General features: G+C 36.1%; 1 protein-coding gene across 1 annotated transcript in view; it reads left to right on the forward strand.

Moving 5' to 3' along the window:
• Nucleotides 1-16,247, forward strand: part of ASCC3 (activating signal cointegrator 1 complex subunit 3) — a 341,266-nt gene that overhangs the window by 52,668 nt on the left and 272,351 nt on the right. The window contains exon 5 of the mRNA XM_027972421.2: nucleotides 13,115-13,235. Within this exon, the coding sequence (XP_027828222.1) occupies nucleotides 13,115-13,235 (121 nt within the window). The remainder of the gene's footprint in view (nucleotides 1-13,114; nucleotides 13,236-16,247) is intronic.

Raw genomic sequence — 16,247 nt, forward strand, 5'->3', positions numbered from 1 at the left:
ATTGCCTTTCTTTGGCATTGGAATGAAAACTGACCTTTTCCAGTCCTATGGCCACTGCTGGGTTTTCCAAATTTGTTGGCATATTGAGTGCAGCACTTTCACAGCATCATCTTTGAGGATATGAAATAGCTCCACTGGATTCCATCACCTCCACTAGCTTTGTTTGTAGTGATACTTTCTAAGGCCCACTTGACTTCACATTCCAGGATGTCTGGCTCTAGGTGAGTTATCACACCATCATGATTATCTTGGTCGTAAAGATCTTTTTTGTATAGTTTTTCTGTGCATTCTGTGTACTCCTCGGAAGGAAAGTTATGACCATCCTAGATAACATATTCAAAAGCAGAGACATTACTTTCCCAACAAAGGTCTATCTAGTCAAGGCTATGGTTTTTCCAATAGTCATGTATGGATGTGAGAGTTTGACTGTGAACAAAGCTGAGCACCGAAGAATTGATGCTTTTGAACTGTGGTGTTGGAGAAGACTCTTGAGAGTCCCTTGGACTTCAAGGAGATCCAGCCAGTCCATTCTGAAGGAGATCAGCCCTGGGGTTTCTTTGGAAGGAATGATGCTAAAGCTGAAACTCCAGTACTTTGGTCACCTCATGCGAAGAGTTGACTCACTGGAAAAAACTCTGATGCTGGGAGGGATTGGGGGCAGGAGGAAAAGGGGACGACCGAGGATGAGATGGCTGGATGGCATCACTGACTTGATAGACGTGAGTCTGAGTGAACTCCGGGAGTTGGTGATGGACAGGGAGGCCTGGCGTGCTGCGATTCATGGGGTTGCAAAGAGTTGGACACGACTGAGCGACTGAAGTGAACTGAACTGAACTGAAAGTCTTTATCACGTTGTTCTGTATTACCTACTTCTGAGTAAACTTAAGTTCCTGTGTTGATTTTGTTGACTGTCATTTTTAGTTTAAGGTTTGTTCATATGTTTTAAAATTTTAATTCTTACGCTGATGTTGATTTGTAGGATCTTCCCTCTACATTCCCCTTCCTCCCCATCTTAGATTGCTGTAGAAGGTGTGGCCCCAAGTCTCATCTTGATGGTAGTTCTTTTCAGGCTCTTCTCATGAACAGGGGAACTCTGTGCCCATGCTCTGGCTTCACCTAAGTCCCCTGGCTCTGCTTCCCACATTGTTTGCAGCATTTTTCATCTAGATTATCTCCCAGGAGCCAGGCTCCTGGCCTTGCTGTCCAAAACTGAAGCTCAGCTTGTCACTTTTACCCTACTCAGTGCTTTACTTTTTTTTGCTCGATTTATGGTCCAGAGAGATAGTTTTCTTTTTTTAAGTTTGAGGTATCTTTTAGGTTTTTCCCTTTTTCTGTCTTGCCAGAGAAGGTACATTCAAGTGTGAATTTTGTGCCATACTTTCTTTTTCATCTTAATTGCTAATACTTGTTATCAGAAGGCAGCCTCCTTCCTGTGTTAAGTGTAAAAGGGAGATTTTTTTCAAAATAATTTTAAGAAGAAATTTAAATGTAAAACATTGTATTTTTTAAAAAAGAGAAATGACTGTGGTTATCCTTTAAGATCATCATTATTATTTATTGTGACAAACTAAGGGTTTTTTTTTAATTTATAAGCATTCTACAATTTGAAAATAGTAGACTAAATTCAATATATAGAAAGTCAGTTGTACTGTCAGAATCCATGACCAATAAACACTTTTTCAGCTGTTCTTTCTACTTAGGGTTAAAATGGAAATCTTAAGTTTGCATAAGACAATGTAAAATTAATCGTGATGGTTTTGTTGTTTTAATAAGAATAACTAATACTTGTAGCCTTTACAAGTATTTTGATAATTTTAACAAAACATTCCCAGGAACTCATTGTGACTTACTTTATTATTTTTATTGTTGTGTAGTGGCTAAGTCACTAGGTTGTGTCTGACTCTTTGCGACCCCATGGACTGTAACCCACCAGGCTCCTCTGTTCATGGGATTTCTTTCCCAGGCAAGAATACCGGAGTGGGTTGCCATTCCCTTCGCCAGGGACATTATTATTTAGCTTTATTTTGTTATTTTAAAAGAATTTATTTCTCTACTTTTGGCTGTGCTGTGTCTTCGTTGCTGCGGGGGCTTTTCTGTAGTTGCTGGCAGCAGTAGCTCCTCGTTGCAGTGCACGGGTTTCTCGTTTTGGTGAGTTCTCTTGTTGCAGAGCGCAGGCTTTAGGGCTCTGTGGCTTCAGTAATTGTGGCATGCGGGCGCTAGACCACAAGCTCAGTAGCTGGTACATGAGCTTAGTTGCTTCTAGGCATGTGGGATCTTCCTGGACCAGGGATCAAATCTGTGTCTCCTGCATCGGCAGGTAGGCTCTTTACCGCTGAGCCAGCAAGGAAGCCCTATTTTGGTACTTTTAACCCTGTGTCTTGTTTGTATGGGTACTTTGTTCTCATAACTTTATTGCTTATGCATTTTATATATTAACTAATACCAAGGAAAAGTGATGTGTTCTATAATATTCCTGGGGACTCAATTTCTGTGTAGAGAGTTTAGTGTCTTACAAATCCTCCAGATAGAAAGTTCCTCTAATAAGTGCTGTGATTTTCCTTGTCTCTGCCAGTAAGGAAAGAGGCTGAACATTATTCCCTGTGTATTACCATGAAACATAATAAATAAGTCTCATACCAACGTTAAATGAATATTTGAGGAGTTACAGGTATTGCTTTCTGTGAAAATGTTAAATTGCTTTTAATATACAATTAAATAAGCTTACTTGGAGAGTAATACTTTATTCACTTGCTCCATTTTGTAAATCTAGTCATTTAAATGCTCAAGCAAAATTTTAATTTCTGTTTGCAAGCTGCTGTTCCTTTCTCTAACTAGCTTAGTTCAAAGTGCCATCATGTCTCTTCTGTTAATACTTAGAATATAACGTATTTTCCACACTTTCTGCATCTCTATACCTCTCCAGTTAGATATTAGGATAATAGATTTACTTATTAACTCAAATGATTAAATTGTTAAACATTTATTGCCATTCAAACTGATAATTATAATGTTGTTAAAGGTTCTGAAATAGTTTTTCAGTGGTCAGATTTTTTAGAAAATGCTGTGTTAGTCTGATTCCTATGTGGTTACACTGTACTTGATTAGAAAAGAAAAGGTCTTTCATTTGAAAAATAAGATTTGGTAGAGGAAAAAAGTTTATTCCTTGGTCCTTGTACCATTAGTTATCACCTGATTTGTCAACATGATAAGGGGTTTTTTGGTTTATATAATTTCTTGTGTTCATTCCAAATAATGGCAATTTGTGAAAACCTATTTTATTTATTGTTAGTGATTCTTTGTACCCTTAATGGACAAAAAGTTAAAAAACAATGGTTAAACCAGAATTTGGTTTGTATTATCTAAAAATAAAACTTCATCTGATTAGGTAATATATGTTTATTATTGTAGAAGATTTGGAAAAGACAAAAATGAAAAATGTGCAATTTAGTGATATTCTTTCAGCATTTCTCTCAATAGGACTTGCTTGCATATTTTTATGGATGAGATAATTTGTGTAAAAAAACAGAATTTAATGAAATAAAAAATAAAGACAATTGTCAAAAGCAAACTAGATATCCTTCAGTAGGGAAATAGATGAATAAACTGTGGTATATCCCTATGATGGAATAGCATTCAGTGATTAAAGAAAATGAGCCTGCAAGCCATGATTAGTGCTAAGTGAAAGAAGTCAATCAGAAAAGGGTGCGCACTGTATGATTCCAACTAAGTGACATTCCGGAAAAGGCAAAACTCTGGATACGGTCAAAAGATAAGTAGTTACCAGGGTTTGGGGAGGAAGAACAAAGGGATGGGGCACAGGGGGTTTTTAGGGCAGTGGACTCCTCTGTTATGATAGTATAATGATGGGTACATGTAGGCATCATACATTTGCCAAAACTTGTAGAATATACAACACAAAAAGTAAATAAACTCTATGTAAAACTATGAGCTTTAAAGAAAATCTAATTTGGTAGTCATTGTGATACAACTAGACAGATAAATTTTGCTGTATAAAAATATTCTATCTAGATCTTAGCAGAGTGTTTTACAATAGAATCAAAATATCTTCTAGCCCAGTGCTGTCTTTTTGTGCTGATTGAAGTATTCTATTTGCTTTTTAATGCAGTAGTCACTGGCCTCGTCTCTTGACATGTGGTTAATGTGACTGAGGAGAATTAAAAAGGATGCCGTTTTGAAGAGTATTTAACTTTACTATTGATATTAAAATTCTTCCTAGTCAGAGCAGTGCAATTGAATATACCTCAGTATCAGTGTTACTGACTCTTCATTTAGCACTTTGTGATGTTTTGAGGTTCTGGTTCTATGTTCAGTTCGATTCAGTACTTTATCTTGAGAACAGTGGAGGGCAATTGAAAATTTGTTGTCAAGGGATGGATAGAAGACCGTGAACGTTGATCAGACCTATGTTTCATAAAATTGTCATTGTTCTGTGCTCTGTGTCATTTGGATACATGTGCAAAAACCATTTAGGAAGCCTTTTGAGTGGTATAGGCAATAACTGGGAGTTTAAGACAGACAAGGAGAAAGGGTTGAAATCTGTTTAGTAATTGAAAGAACTTGAGAGTGGATTGGATGATAGGGTTAGAGTTGGGTGTGATGGGGTAAAGAGGTGGTAAGAATGCATTTCAGCTTTTGACTTGTGTAACTGGAAGGATGGCAGTCCATTCGTGGAAATAAGAGCAAGTATAAAACAGTGAAGTATGTGGAAATTTGAGAGATAGAATTGTGGGAGGTCTTAAGACTTCCAAGTGGGAGAGGACAACTGGGCGATTAGATACATGAAGTTCAGCATAGAGATCTGGGAAGGATGTGTAAATTTATGAGTTATCAGTGTATGCGTGCTAATGGGAGTGTAAGGCTCGTATGTGAGCAGTTAAGGAAAGAACAAGGAGTGGAAGTAAGAGAAAGCCTGGGATTGAACCTTAAGGAGCTCCAATGTGTAATAGTCAAAGTGAACCTGAAGAGAAGATAGGAATGTAACAGTCAGAGTGATAGGATACATATCAAAAGAATGGTGTGTCAAGGATATCAAAGGAAAAGTGTGTTTCAAGAAGGATAAGGAATGATATATGGAGAAAGATCAAGGAGGATGGACCCAAAATAATATTCATTGTCTTTGTCAAATCTATGAATGAGGATCCTTTGAACAGAATGGATAATAATAGATAAGAGATCTGCAGTTGAAAACATTTGCATAGATATATCTTATTTTTACTTTCTTTTTCTTGTTCTACTCTTTTTGTGTGTGTTTGAAAATGTATAGATTAAAATTGAACTCAGCCTTCTAAATATGATTCAGTTAATGTAGTATCCTTTGAGATGCTAAATGGGGTTTTTGAGATACAATATTCCAGTTACTACAGTAAATTTTCCCCTAGCCTTCATTGCGTTTAAAAAAATCCATGTTGACTTGGTAAATAACCAACCTCCCTGGCTACAGTCCATGGGGTTGCAGAGTTGGACACCACTGAGCAACTAACACACACACAAACGCACACACACACACACACACACACACACAGTCTTTTCTGGATTTTTCTTGGGAATTTATTTGTGGGATGATATTTCTTCATCTTGTAGAAGCACGCAGGAGGTTTTTCTATTTGAATATTTATTGTTGTTGATTTTACATGTGGGTTCTATAATTGTGGAGTTTTATATTTAACTCTGTTACTTTTCCTTTGGTCTGGCAGATTATATCAGACTATTTAGAAAATCTCAAAATATTGATTCTATCATGAGCTGTATTAATACTTGAGTAAATTTGATTTAATATGTCTTCTAGTTTATATATCCTAAAATTTTGAGCAGGACAAAGCCATGGTCAATCTTCTTTTTTAAATTTTCTTTTTTTTATATTAAACTTGTAAATTTTGTATTGGTGTATAGCCAATTAACAAGGTTGTGATAGTTTCAGGTGGATAGCAAAGGGACTCAATCATACATGTACACATATCCCTTCTCCCCCAAATTCCCTCCCATCCAGGCTTTCACAGAACATTGAGCAGAGGTTCCCTGCGCTAAGCCATAGGTTCTTATTGGTTATCTATTTTTTAAGATTGATTGATTGATTTAATTTTTGGGCTGTGGTGCTTTGTTGTTTTGCAAGGGCTTTTTTAGCTGGCCGTGCCTTCTCTTGTTGCGGAGCATGGGCTCTAGAGTGTGGGCTCAGGAGTTGCAGCTCCCAGGCTGTAGAGCACGGGCTCCATAGTTGTAGTGCAAAGACTTAGTTGCTCTGAGGCAAGTGGGATTTTCTTGGACCAGGCATCAAACCCTTGCATTGCAAGGGCAGATTCTTATGCACTGGACCACTAGGGAAGCCAGGTTATCCATTTTGAATATAGCAGTGTGTACCTGTCTATCACCATGGCCAATTTTTGAAGAACAGCTTTAGAGGGTAGACTGCAGATTGTGGTTAATTCCGTAATCCACTTAGCTGTATTGTTGTACCTCATTCACGTGAATACATTATGCCTAATGTGCATCACTAGCTGTTTCTCAGAATGCCCATTGACTATTTGATAGGGCGAATCAGTTCAGTTCACTCAGTCTTGTCCAACTCTTTGCGACCCCGTGAACTGCAGTACTCCAGGCTTCCCTGTCCTTCACCAACTCCCGGAAGTTGCTCAAACTCATGTCCACCGAGGTGGTGATCCATCCAAGCATCTCCTCTGCCATCCCCTTCTCCTCCTGCCTTCAATCTTTCCCAGCATCAGAGTCTTTTCCAATGAGTCATTTCTTCACTGGGAGAAGGGAGACTGATTTGTCTTTATTTTGAAAGTGATTTTTTTGGGGAACTTCAGATAGACTTATTTTTGACTTTTAATGAATTCCTTAATATTGACTAGATGGAAACAGAATGGAACTGACAAACCTTTTAAAAACCTGAGTTTTATTTGCTTTAAAGCTGTTTTAGTGATTAAATACTTTGTCTAATATTTTTTGACTAACCTGAGAAATAGGATTTAAACAGGACATTAACATGACCAGAACCTTTTACTTGGAAATAATGTTTTGCATGAAAATCTTTCAGTAAACCCATAAGGCAAGTATGTTTATCATGTTTATTCTGGGGTTTCACAAACCCTCAGCATATCTCCGCATATCCTAGTTCTTGAACAGATTTATAGTTCTTATTTAGCCCCATGATAACTTTTTTTCTTACCAGTTTTCCTAAGATTTGTAGTATAATTTTCCATGGTATATTATTTAAAGATTTTCATGACTTTATGTTTTGCTTTCATGATAATATAATGTTTCTGATTTATTTGATACTGTGTTGGGGATATAGCATCCACTATAGCTTTGTTCCTGTTGGAACAAAAATGATATAAGTCAGAATGTGGTGGAAGGTGAGAATTGCCTTTCCTGAGAGATTCACAAACTACATTCATCTGTTAAAAGTGTAAGGAACAAAGAAGTAATGCTGCTTTAAAGTTAGTCTGTACATGTTCTGAAATTTACTTTTGACTTTTCAGGAATGTAGTGTGTTGGTTAATTTTTCTTATTGTTTCCATTATTTTAGTCTAATGAGGAGGTACTTTAATTTGGTCATCTAATTTAATAAAAAAGGAATTATGATAACAGTGAGATCTCTGAACACTTTTATCTATTGATAAATTATTTAATAGATAATGTTGGCTTTAGCAGAACCTACCAGGAATAGGATATTACTTGTCTGTTCCTATTATGTCTGTTCCTTTAAATCTCATATCTTTAACTTACAGCCAGAGTAGTAAAACTTGTCTTTTTATTGTTTGAGAGCTGTATTTTTTTTTAAAACTCTGTAGTTGATGCCTTCTTCTCTACTCATAGCTAACTTTTCCTACTCCCCTGCCTTTTTTTTTTTTTTTTCAATTTGATAGCTTCTGGAACTTGCTTGCAATGATCCAGACAGCTGTACCTTTATAAACAGCTAGTCTCAGTGCCAGATTAGTTTGTAGTGCAAATCTTGAATGAGAACTGCACCTGCTCTCAGTGTAGATGAAAATGGCAAATGTTAGGAAAAGCAGAATTTGGGATTGCTTTAAATCTGATGGCAGCTGATCTCAAAATTCTGCTGGGGATTCTTCATTGTGGGTTAGGGAAGTCCTGCTATTCAGAGCAAAACAGCTTTCTTGTCTTTTTGGTAGATCTACAGATATGTTATTTTTAAGAAATATTAATAACATGTTCTATGTGCTGTGATTTTATACCTGAGATATTTTGTCTAGAAGTTACCTTCCAATTACACTGGTGGTTTCCTAAAATTATGTTGGACTAAAAATTTCTGAATCTAATTTTTCATATGTCAACATTATATTTCAAATTAAATAACCTTGAGTAGCTGGGAATATATGTCAGAGTAACTGCTCCAGTAAATCACATTCTTATGGGGAAATGGTCTCAATTTAAGAATTAACACAGTCTCTGAAAGTTGGTAGGATATAAAGACATTTCATGGTGTCTGTAGAGAGCATTTCCTGATACAATTTGTTTGGAGTACCAGGGGAAATTAACTCTGTAGGTATGTGTTACATTTATGGTTTTTGAATTTCTTATTTTTTAATATCACTCTTACCTTAAGCATGAGGTTGGCTTGTGTCTTAACAGCCAGTCAAAACCTACTTAAAATGCTTATCAGGAAATTTATATTTAATCTTTATCTTTAATATTTCCAACTCAAACTACCGCACAATTGTACTCATCTCACATGCTAGTAAAGTAATGCTCAAATTCTCCAAGGCAGGCTTTAGCAATACGTGAACCGTGAACTCCCTGATGTTCAAGCTGGTTTTAGAAAAGGCAGAGGAACCAGAGATCAAATTGCCAACATCCACTGGATCATCAAAAAAGCAAGAGAGTTCCAGAAAAACATCTGTTTCTACTTTATTGACTATGCCAAAGCCTTTGACTGTGATCACAATAAACTGTGGAAAATTCTGAAAGAGATGGGAATACCAGACCACCTGCCTCTTGAGAAATCTGTATGCAGGTCAGGAAGCAACAGTTAGAACTGGACATGGAACAACAGACTGGTTCCAAATAGGAAAAGGAGTACATCAAGGCTGGATAGTGTCACCCTGCTTATTTAACGTATATGCAGAGTACATCATGAGAAATGCTGGACTGAAGAAACACAAGCTGGAATCAAGATTGCTGGGAGAAATATCAATAACCTCAGATATGCAGATGACACCACCCTTATGGCAGAAAGTGAAGAGGAACTAAAAAGCCTCTTGATGAAACTGAGAGGAAAGCGAAAAAGTTGGCTTAAAGCTCAACATTCAGAAAACTAAGATCATGGCATCTGGTCCCACCAGTTCATGGGAAATAGATGGGGAAACAGTAGAAACAGTGTCAGACTTTATTTTGGGGGGCTCCAAAATCACTGCAGATGGTGACTGCAGCCATGAAATTAAAAGATGCTTACTCCTTGGAAGAAAAGTTATGACCAAGCTAGATAGCATATTGAAAAGCAGAGACATTACTTTGCCAACTAAGGTCCATCTAGTCAAGGCTATAGTTTTTCCTATGGTCATGTATGGATGTGAGAGTTGGACTGTGAAGAAGGCTGAGCGCCAAAGAATTGATACTTTTGAACTGTGGTGTTGGAGAAGACTCTTGAGAGTCCCTTGGACTGCAAGGAGATCCAACCAGTCCATTCTGAAGGAGATCAACCCTGGGATTTCTTTGGAAGGAATGATTCTAAAGCTGAAACTCCATTACTTTGGCCACCTCATGCGAAGAGTTGACTCGTTGGAAACGACTCTGATGCTGGGAAGGGTTGGGGGCAGGAGGAGAAGGGGACGACAGAGGATGAGATGGCTGGATGGCATCACTGACTCGATGAATGTGAGTCTGAGTGAACTCCGGGAGATGGTGATGGACAGGGAAGCCTGGCGTGCTGCGATTCATGGGGTCACGAAGAGTCGGACACGACTGAGCGACTGAACTGAACTGAACTGAAGCAGTTTATTGGTTACTTTTAGTATTATAAGTCATTTTGTTTCATAATTTTAAAAAGCTTCTTCGATTATAGTACACATACCATACAGTTCTCTCACTTAAAGTATATAAATCAGTAATTTTTAGTATATTCATACTACCGTCACCATGGTCAACTTTAAAGCATTTACAAAACCTCAGAAAGAAATCCTGAACCTTTAGCTATTTATTTTCTCTACTCCCTCCTGACCCCGCCCCCTTGCCCCAACCCCCAAGTCCTGAACAACCACTAGCTTACTGTCTAGTAGAGATTTCCCTATTTAAGACATATCATATTAATGGAATCATAATATGTGAGCTTTTATGACTAGCTTATTTCACTTAGCAAAGTGTTCTGAAGGTTCATCCATGTTGTATACTACTACATTCCTTTTTATGCCTTAGTATTTTCCGTTGTGTGAATACACTGCTTTTTGTTTATCCATGCATGAGTTGATGGACATTTGGGTTATTCCTACCTTTTGGCTATATTAATAGCCCTATTTATGTGCAAGCTTTTGTTTGGATAAGTTTTAAATTCTTTTGGGTATATACTTAGGGATGGAATTGCTGAGTCATATTGTAATTGTATGTTTAACTTACTGTGGAACCAGAAAACTGTTTTTCACAGTGGTTACACAACTTTGTATTCCTTCAAAGTATGAGAATTCTAGTTTTCTCTACATCCTTGCCAACACATTATTTTCCATTAAAAAATTATTCTTTCCAGTGGATCTTCTTTGCATTTCTTTAGTGACTAATGATGTTGAGTATCTTTTCATGTGCTTGTTGGTCATTTATCGATTTTCCTTGGATAAATTCAGATCCTTGGCTCATTTTTTCATTGGTTACCTTTTTATTAGTAGTAAGAACTGTTTATGTATTCTGGATACAAGTCCTTTCACAGATATATGATTGGCAAATATTTTATCCCATCCCGTGAGTTGTTTTATTCACTTTCTTGATGGTGTCCTTTAAGCAGAAGATTCTTAGTTTTAGGAAGTCCAGATTATCTGTGTTTTCTTGTGTTTCTCATGCTTTTGGTGTCATGTATAAGAATCCCTTACCAAATCTGAACCCATTAAGATTTACTTCAGTAAAGAGTTCATAAGTTTGTATGTTAAAGTAGATAACTGATCCATTTCAATTTAATTTTCATGTGTGGTATAAGAGTCCAACTTCAATTTATTTCATATGGGGCTAGCCAGCTGCCCCATCGTTTGTTGAAAAGACTGATCTTTCCTCACTGAACAGTCTTGGTGTGCTTTTTGAAAACTTCACTTATTTATTAGTTCTAATACTATTTTAGTATGTTCTTTAGTATTTTCCACATAGAGAAAATTTAGTATTTTCTATTTTCCAACTATTTCTACAAATAGAAATAGTAATACCTTTTCATTTTCAATCTGCGTGTTTTCTGCTTCTTTTTCTTACCTAATTGCCCTGACTTGAACCTCCAATACAATGTTCAGTAGAAGTCACAAATGCTCTTTTGTCTTGTTTCTATTCTTACTGGGAAAGTAATCCAGTGTTTCACCATTAAGTATGATGTTAACTGTGGGATTTTTATAGATGTTCCTTATCAGGTTACGGAAGTTCCTTTCTGGTCTTAGCTCATTGATTGTTTTTATCACAAAAGGATGTTGGATTTTATCAAATGGTTTTTCTGCATCTGTTGAGCTAACCATGTGATTCTTGCTTTTTTATTCTATTGCTATGATATAATATATAAATGATTTTCTTATCTTGAACTAACCTTATATTCCTGAAATAAATCTCACATTGTCATGGTATATACATTTTTCATAAATTGCTAGATCTGATCTGGGTTGCTTGTATTTCCGAGGCTTTTGTGTCTATATTGCTAAGAAATACTCATCTGTAGTTTTCTTTTGATGTATTTGTCTGGTTGTGGGGTCAGAGTAGTACCGACCTCATAAAATGAATTGTGAAGTATTCTCTCCTCTTCTGTTTTTTGGAAGTGTTTGTGAGGAATTGGTTTTAACTTTTTAAATGCTTTGTAGAATTCACCATTGAAGCTATCTGGACCTGGGTTTTTCTTTGTGGGTAGTTTTTGATTACTAATTCAGTTTTCACTTGTTTTCGATCTTATTCAGACTGTCTTGACTTAGTTTTGGTAGTCTGTCTTTCTAGCAAGTTGTCCATTTCTTCTAGTTCCACCTACAAGGCTTGTTATTGTTATTTGCGTGTTGGTTTAGTGGCCAGCTGGATTATTTCAGTGTAGACATTTCTGTCTCACTCCACAGTGTTTAGTTTCTGATGGTATTCCTTGTGGAGACACATCTGTGAGTTTACGTGAAGTCACTTTGGGACAAAGGTAGTGTTAGCCGAACCCTTTTTCCCACTTTCCCTGACCCCACTCAGCCATTAATCTTTACTGATTACCAGCTGACCATTCTGTTGTTTGCAAAAATGCCCTGGGCCCTAAATGGTTCCATGAACTAATCAATAAATTTATGGCCACTTTGAAGGACTAATTCCAAAGGTTAGTGTTGATATTTATTCTCACCCCAAGAGGGGTCCTCCCAATTGTGTCTTTTCTCAGTTCTCTTCGGCAACTTGGTTGTTGAATCTGTGAATCTTCTAATTGTGGTTTACCACAATTATGCTGTTTTTGAGATAGCTCTTTGGATTCAACTTCATGGCCTTGGTTATCCCAAGAGAAACCAATTGTAAGAAACTTTTGGTCTGTGATTTAGAGTTTTATATATGAATCTTAATTATTTTAACAGTTGGATCATGCTGTTTAATTATATAGGGCTTCTCTGGTGACTCAGTGATAAAGATCCACCTGCGATACTGGAGACCAGGGTTTGATCTCTGGGTTTGGAAGATCCCCTGGAGAAGGAAGTGGAAACCCACTCCAATATTCTTGCCTGGGAAATCCCATATAATTGCAGATAGCTTTATAAAACTGAAAGCTCCTTAGCAATATGAAGAGTTTTTTCTTTCTTTCCTAAGTTATTATTTTTTACAATTCTTTTCTAAATATTTTTTAGGTTCTTCTGTGTTAATTTAGCTTCATCGCTCTGTTGAATAGATGTTAATAACTTGAAAATGTTGATTTTGAGGTAACAGTTTGTTTTGATTTTCTTCTTCTTATAAGCTGTTTGAGCTGCTGGGACCTGATGGACTTGAACTTATTGAGAAACTCCTCCAGAACAGAATTACAATTGTGGACAGATTTCTTAATTCTTCAAATGATCACAAGTTGCAGGCTCTTCAAGGTGAGAAAGTAATCAGTGGTAATTTTACTTTAAAGGAAAAGCTCATTGTTTAGCAATTTTTAAATACAATTATACTTTTAATATTCTTTGGTTATATAACTTACTGATAACATTCTCTCAAGTAAATTTTAGATATGGCAGATTATGAAACAATTATCAATGTCCTAAATAGGGTTTTATGTCAGAGAGTCTATCTATGTTTAAGTATGGCAGAAGATTTGGATAGACAAAAAAAGAATTAAAGCAACTACATATAATGCTTAGGGTCAAATAGTGTTACAATTTATAACCACATTTTTTATTTTGAAAAATTTCAGACCTCAGTAATGGTGCAAGGATAGCATAATAACTACTCACATACTCTTCATGTAGATTTACCAGTCATTAACATTTTGCTTCCATACCCACCCCTTATCTTTCTCACACACTCACACAAACACACACAAATACACACACAAACACACATGTGCAGGTGTATGCATAAATGAGCTCATACATGTTCAGAGTTAAAATTTTTGCTAAACAATAGGAAGTTGCACACATCATAATATTTTAGATATAAAATCTTCAACATACAAAGTCTCTTACTTAACCTGTAGTACAGTTATCACAGCCAGCAAGTTGAACATTTGTGTAGTCATGTATTACATGTATTTGAAGACCCCCAGAAGAATTAGAGTTGTCAAGGAAGCTAAAATTATTAAAAAAAAAAAAAAAAAAGCCTGACTTACACTGAGACAACTAATGCCAAACTCAGGTTTTAGGTGGTAAGTATTGATAGGAAAACTGTTTCTTACCGTTACCCAAATTTCTTTGCCAGCCTTGTAAATAGTTTGGCAGTTTTAGAAAGTGCATGAGCATAAGAAATTGGATACCCCTCTTCAAAGCAGTCAACATTTACTCTTTGTTTAGTAAGTGATATCACTTTTTTCTTACATTTATGAGTGTGGCACTGAAAGGAAATTACAAAACCAGCCTTGATTTAAATCCAAAATTTCTTAAGGGTTCTTTATACTACACTTTGATTACTGGTAGTTGCTTTGGAGTTGCTTTGAGATTTCTAGAAACTTTAAAGGTTGGAATTTAGCCACTTTGTCTTTCTAAAAGTGTTTTGGTTCTTTAAGTATATTGAATACTTATAAACAAGCTTGCTCTAAAAGGACTCTCACCTGTTAAACCATGCTTAAGCAGACACTGCAATAAGCCAGCTGCTGCTGCTAAGTCACTTCAGTCGTGTCCGACTCTGTGCGACCCCATAGACGGCAGCCCACCAGGCTCCCCCGTCCCTGGGATTCTCCAGGCAAGAACACTGGAGTGGGTTGCCATTTCCTTCTCCAGTGCATGCAAGTGAAAAGTGAAAGGGAAGTCGCTCAGTCGTATCCAACTCTTAGCGACCCCATGGACGGCAGCCTACCAGTCTTCTCTGTCCATGGGATTTTCCAGGCAAGAGCACTGGAGTGGGGCGCCATTGCCTTCTCCGAGTAAGCCAGCAGAACTGTTTAAAATGGGTATCTGCCAGAAGAAAAGGAATGAATTTAAATATCCAGTCTTGCAATGTAATTTCTGAGAATTTGGTATTCATTTTTTCAGTTTTTATTTTTATTTTTATTTTTTTTTCAAGTACATTTTAGTTTATTTATAAAATTGAAAAGTAATAACAATAGTAAATGGAATAGTATAACATATATCTAGGACATAAAGTTTATAATACTGAACAATTTCCTAAAGGAATGTTTTCTTACTTGTTTCAAATCTATAACCCCCTTTTTAATAAACATAAAATTATCATGCTTCATTTGTAAATCATTGCTATGTTTACATATTCCCATTAGCCAAAATACATTCATGAAGCTTTAGTTACTGTGGTCAGATATAAAATATTATAATATTGTTTACTTTTACAAACTACAAATATACTTCCTGAAATGTCTGACACATTCTTTCCTCTTCTTCCTCTTCTTTTTTTTTTTTTAATTTATTTTTAATTTTAAAATCTTTAATTCTTACATGCATTCCCAAACATGAACCCCCCTCCCACCTCCCTCCCCATAACATCTCTCTGGGTCATCCCCATGCACCGGCCCCAAGCATGCTGCATCCTGCGTCAGACATAGACTGGCGATTCAATTCACATGATAGTATACATGTTAGAATGTCATTCTCCCAAATCATCCCACCCTCTCCCTCTCCCTCTGAGTCCAAAAGTCCATTATACACATCTATGTCTCTTTCCCTGTCTTGCATGGAAGATGGCATTTTTTCAGTTTTTAAAGTGCTGATTCTTACTGATCCCACCTTTCATTAGTTCTAATTTATTAACAAAAGTTCAAAATATGTTCAGCCTATGTATTTTTTTAAGAAAGCTGTAGGTGATGAGTGAATGTTGTTTTTCAGTTTCATTATGGTCATTTTTGTATAACACAAACTTTATTATACTCGGATAACTTTTAGAAGCAGCACACTTTTTAATCTAAAACCACATATTAAATTTGAATTATTAAAAATTTTTTGAGCCTTCAGTTTGCCCTGAAATATTTTCTACTCTTCCCAATCAGCATTTACTCTTTTAGTCTGTGCTAGGTTGTTATTAATGTTGCTATTATTGAAGAATATAATTATAACCATAAAAAATTTGGGACATTTAAACAGACTAATTTCTTCTAAGGACTATGGTGAAAGAAACTGACAATGAGCATATATTAAACATTTTTTAAATAGAGTTTTTGTATAATTGCATTAAAAATGATTCTCCTTAATTTCTTTTTGTGAGGAATGGGGAAAGGAAATACTCTTGAAGAAAAGAATCATTTGACTCGTTACTTTATCTCTGTTCTCATCCATTTATTTATTTTGATATAATTTTGTATTAATGATCCTTCAGAATTCTCTTAAAACTACCAAATTGTTCCATTCTTTATTAAGTTACCTTAGTAAGATAGTCACGTCCTATTCTTTTCTCTGTTCCAGAAAATCATGGTCTTAGATAGCAGTCTGATGGGCTCAGATGGTAAA

This window comes from Ovis aries, chromosome 8, assembly GCF_016772045.2.
Source record: "Ovis aries strain OAR_USU_Benz2616 breed Rambouillet chromosome 8, ARS-UI_Ramb_v3.0, whole genome shotgun sequence".
Classification (NCBI taxonomy): Eukaryota; Metazoa; Chordata; class Mammalia; order Artiodactyla; family Bovidae; genus Ovis; species Ovis aries.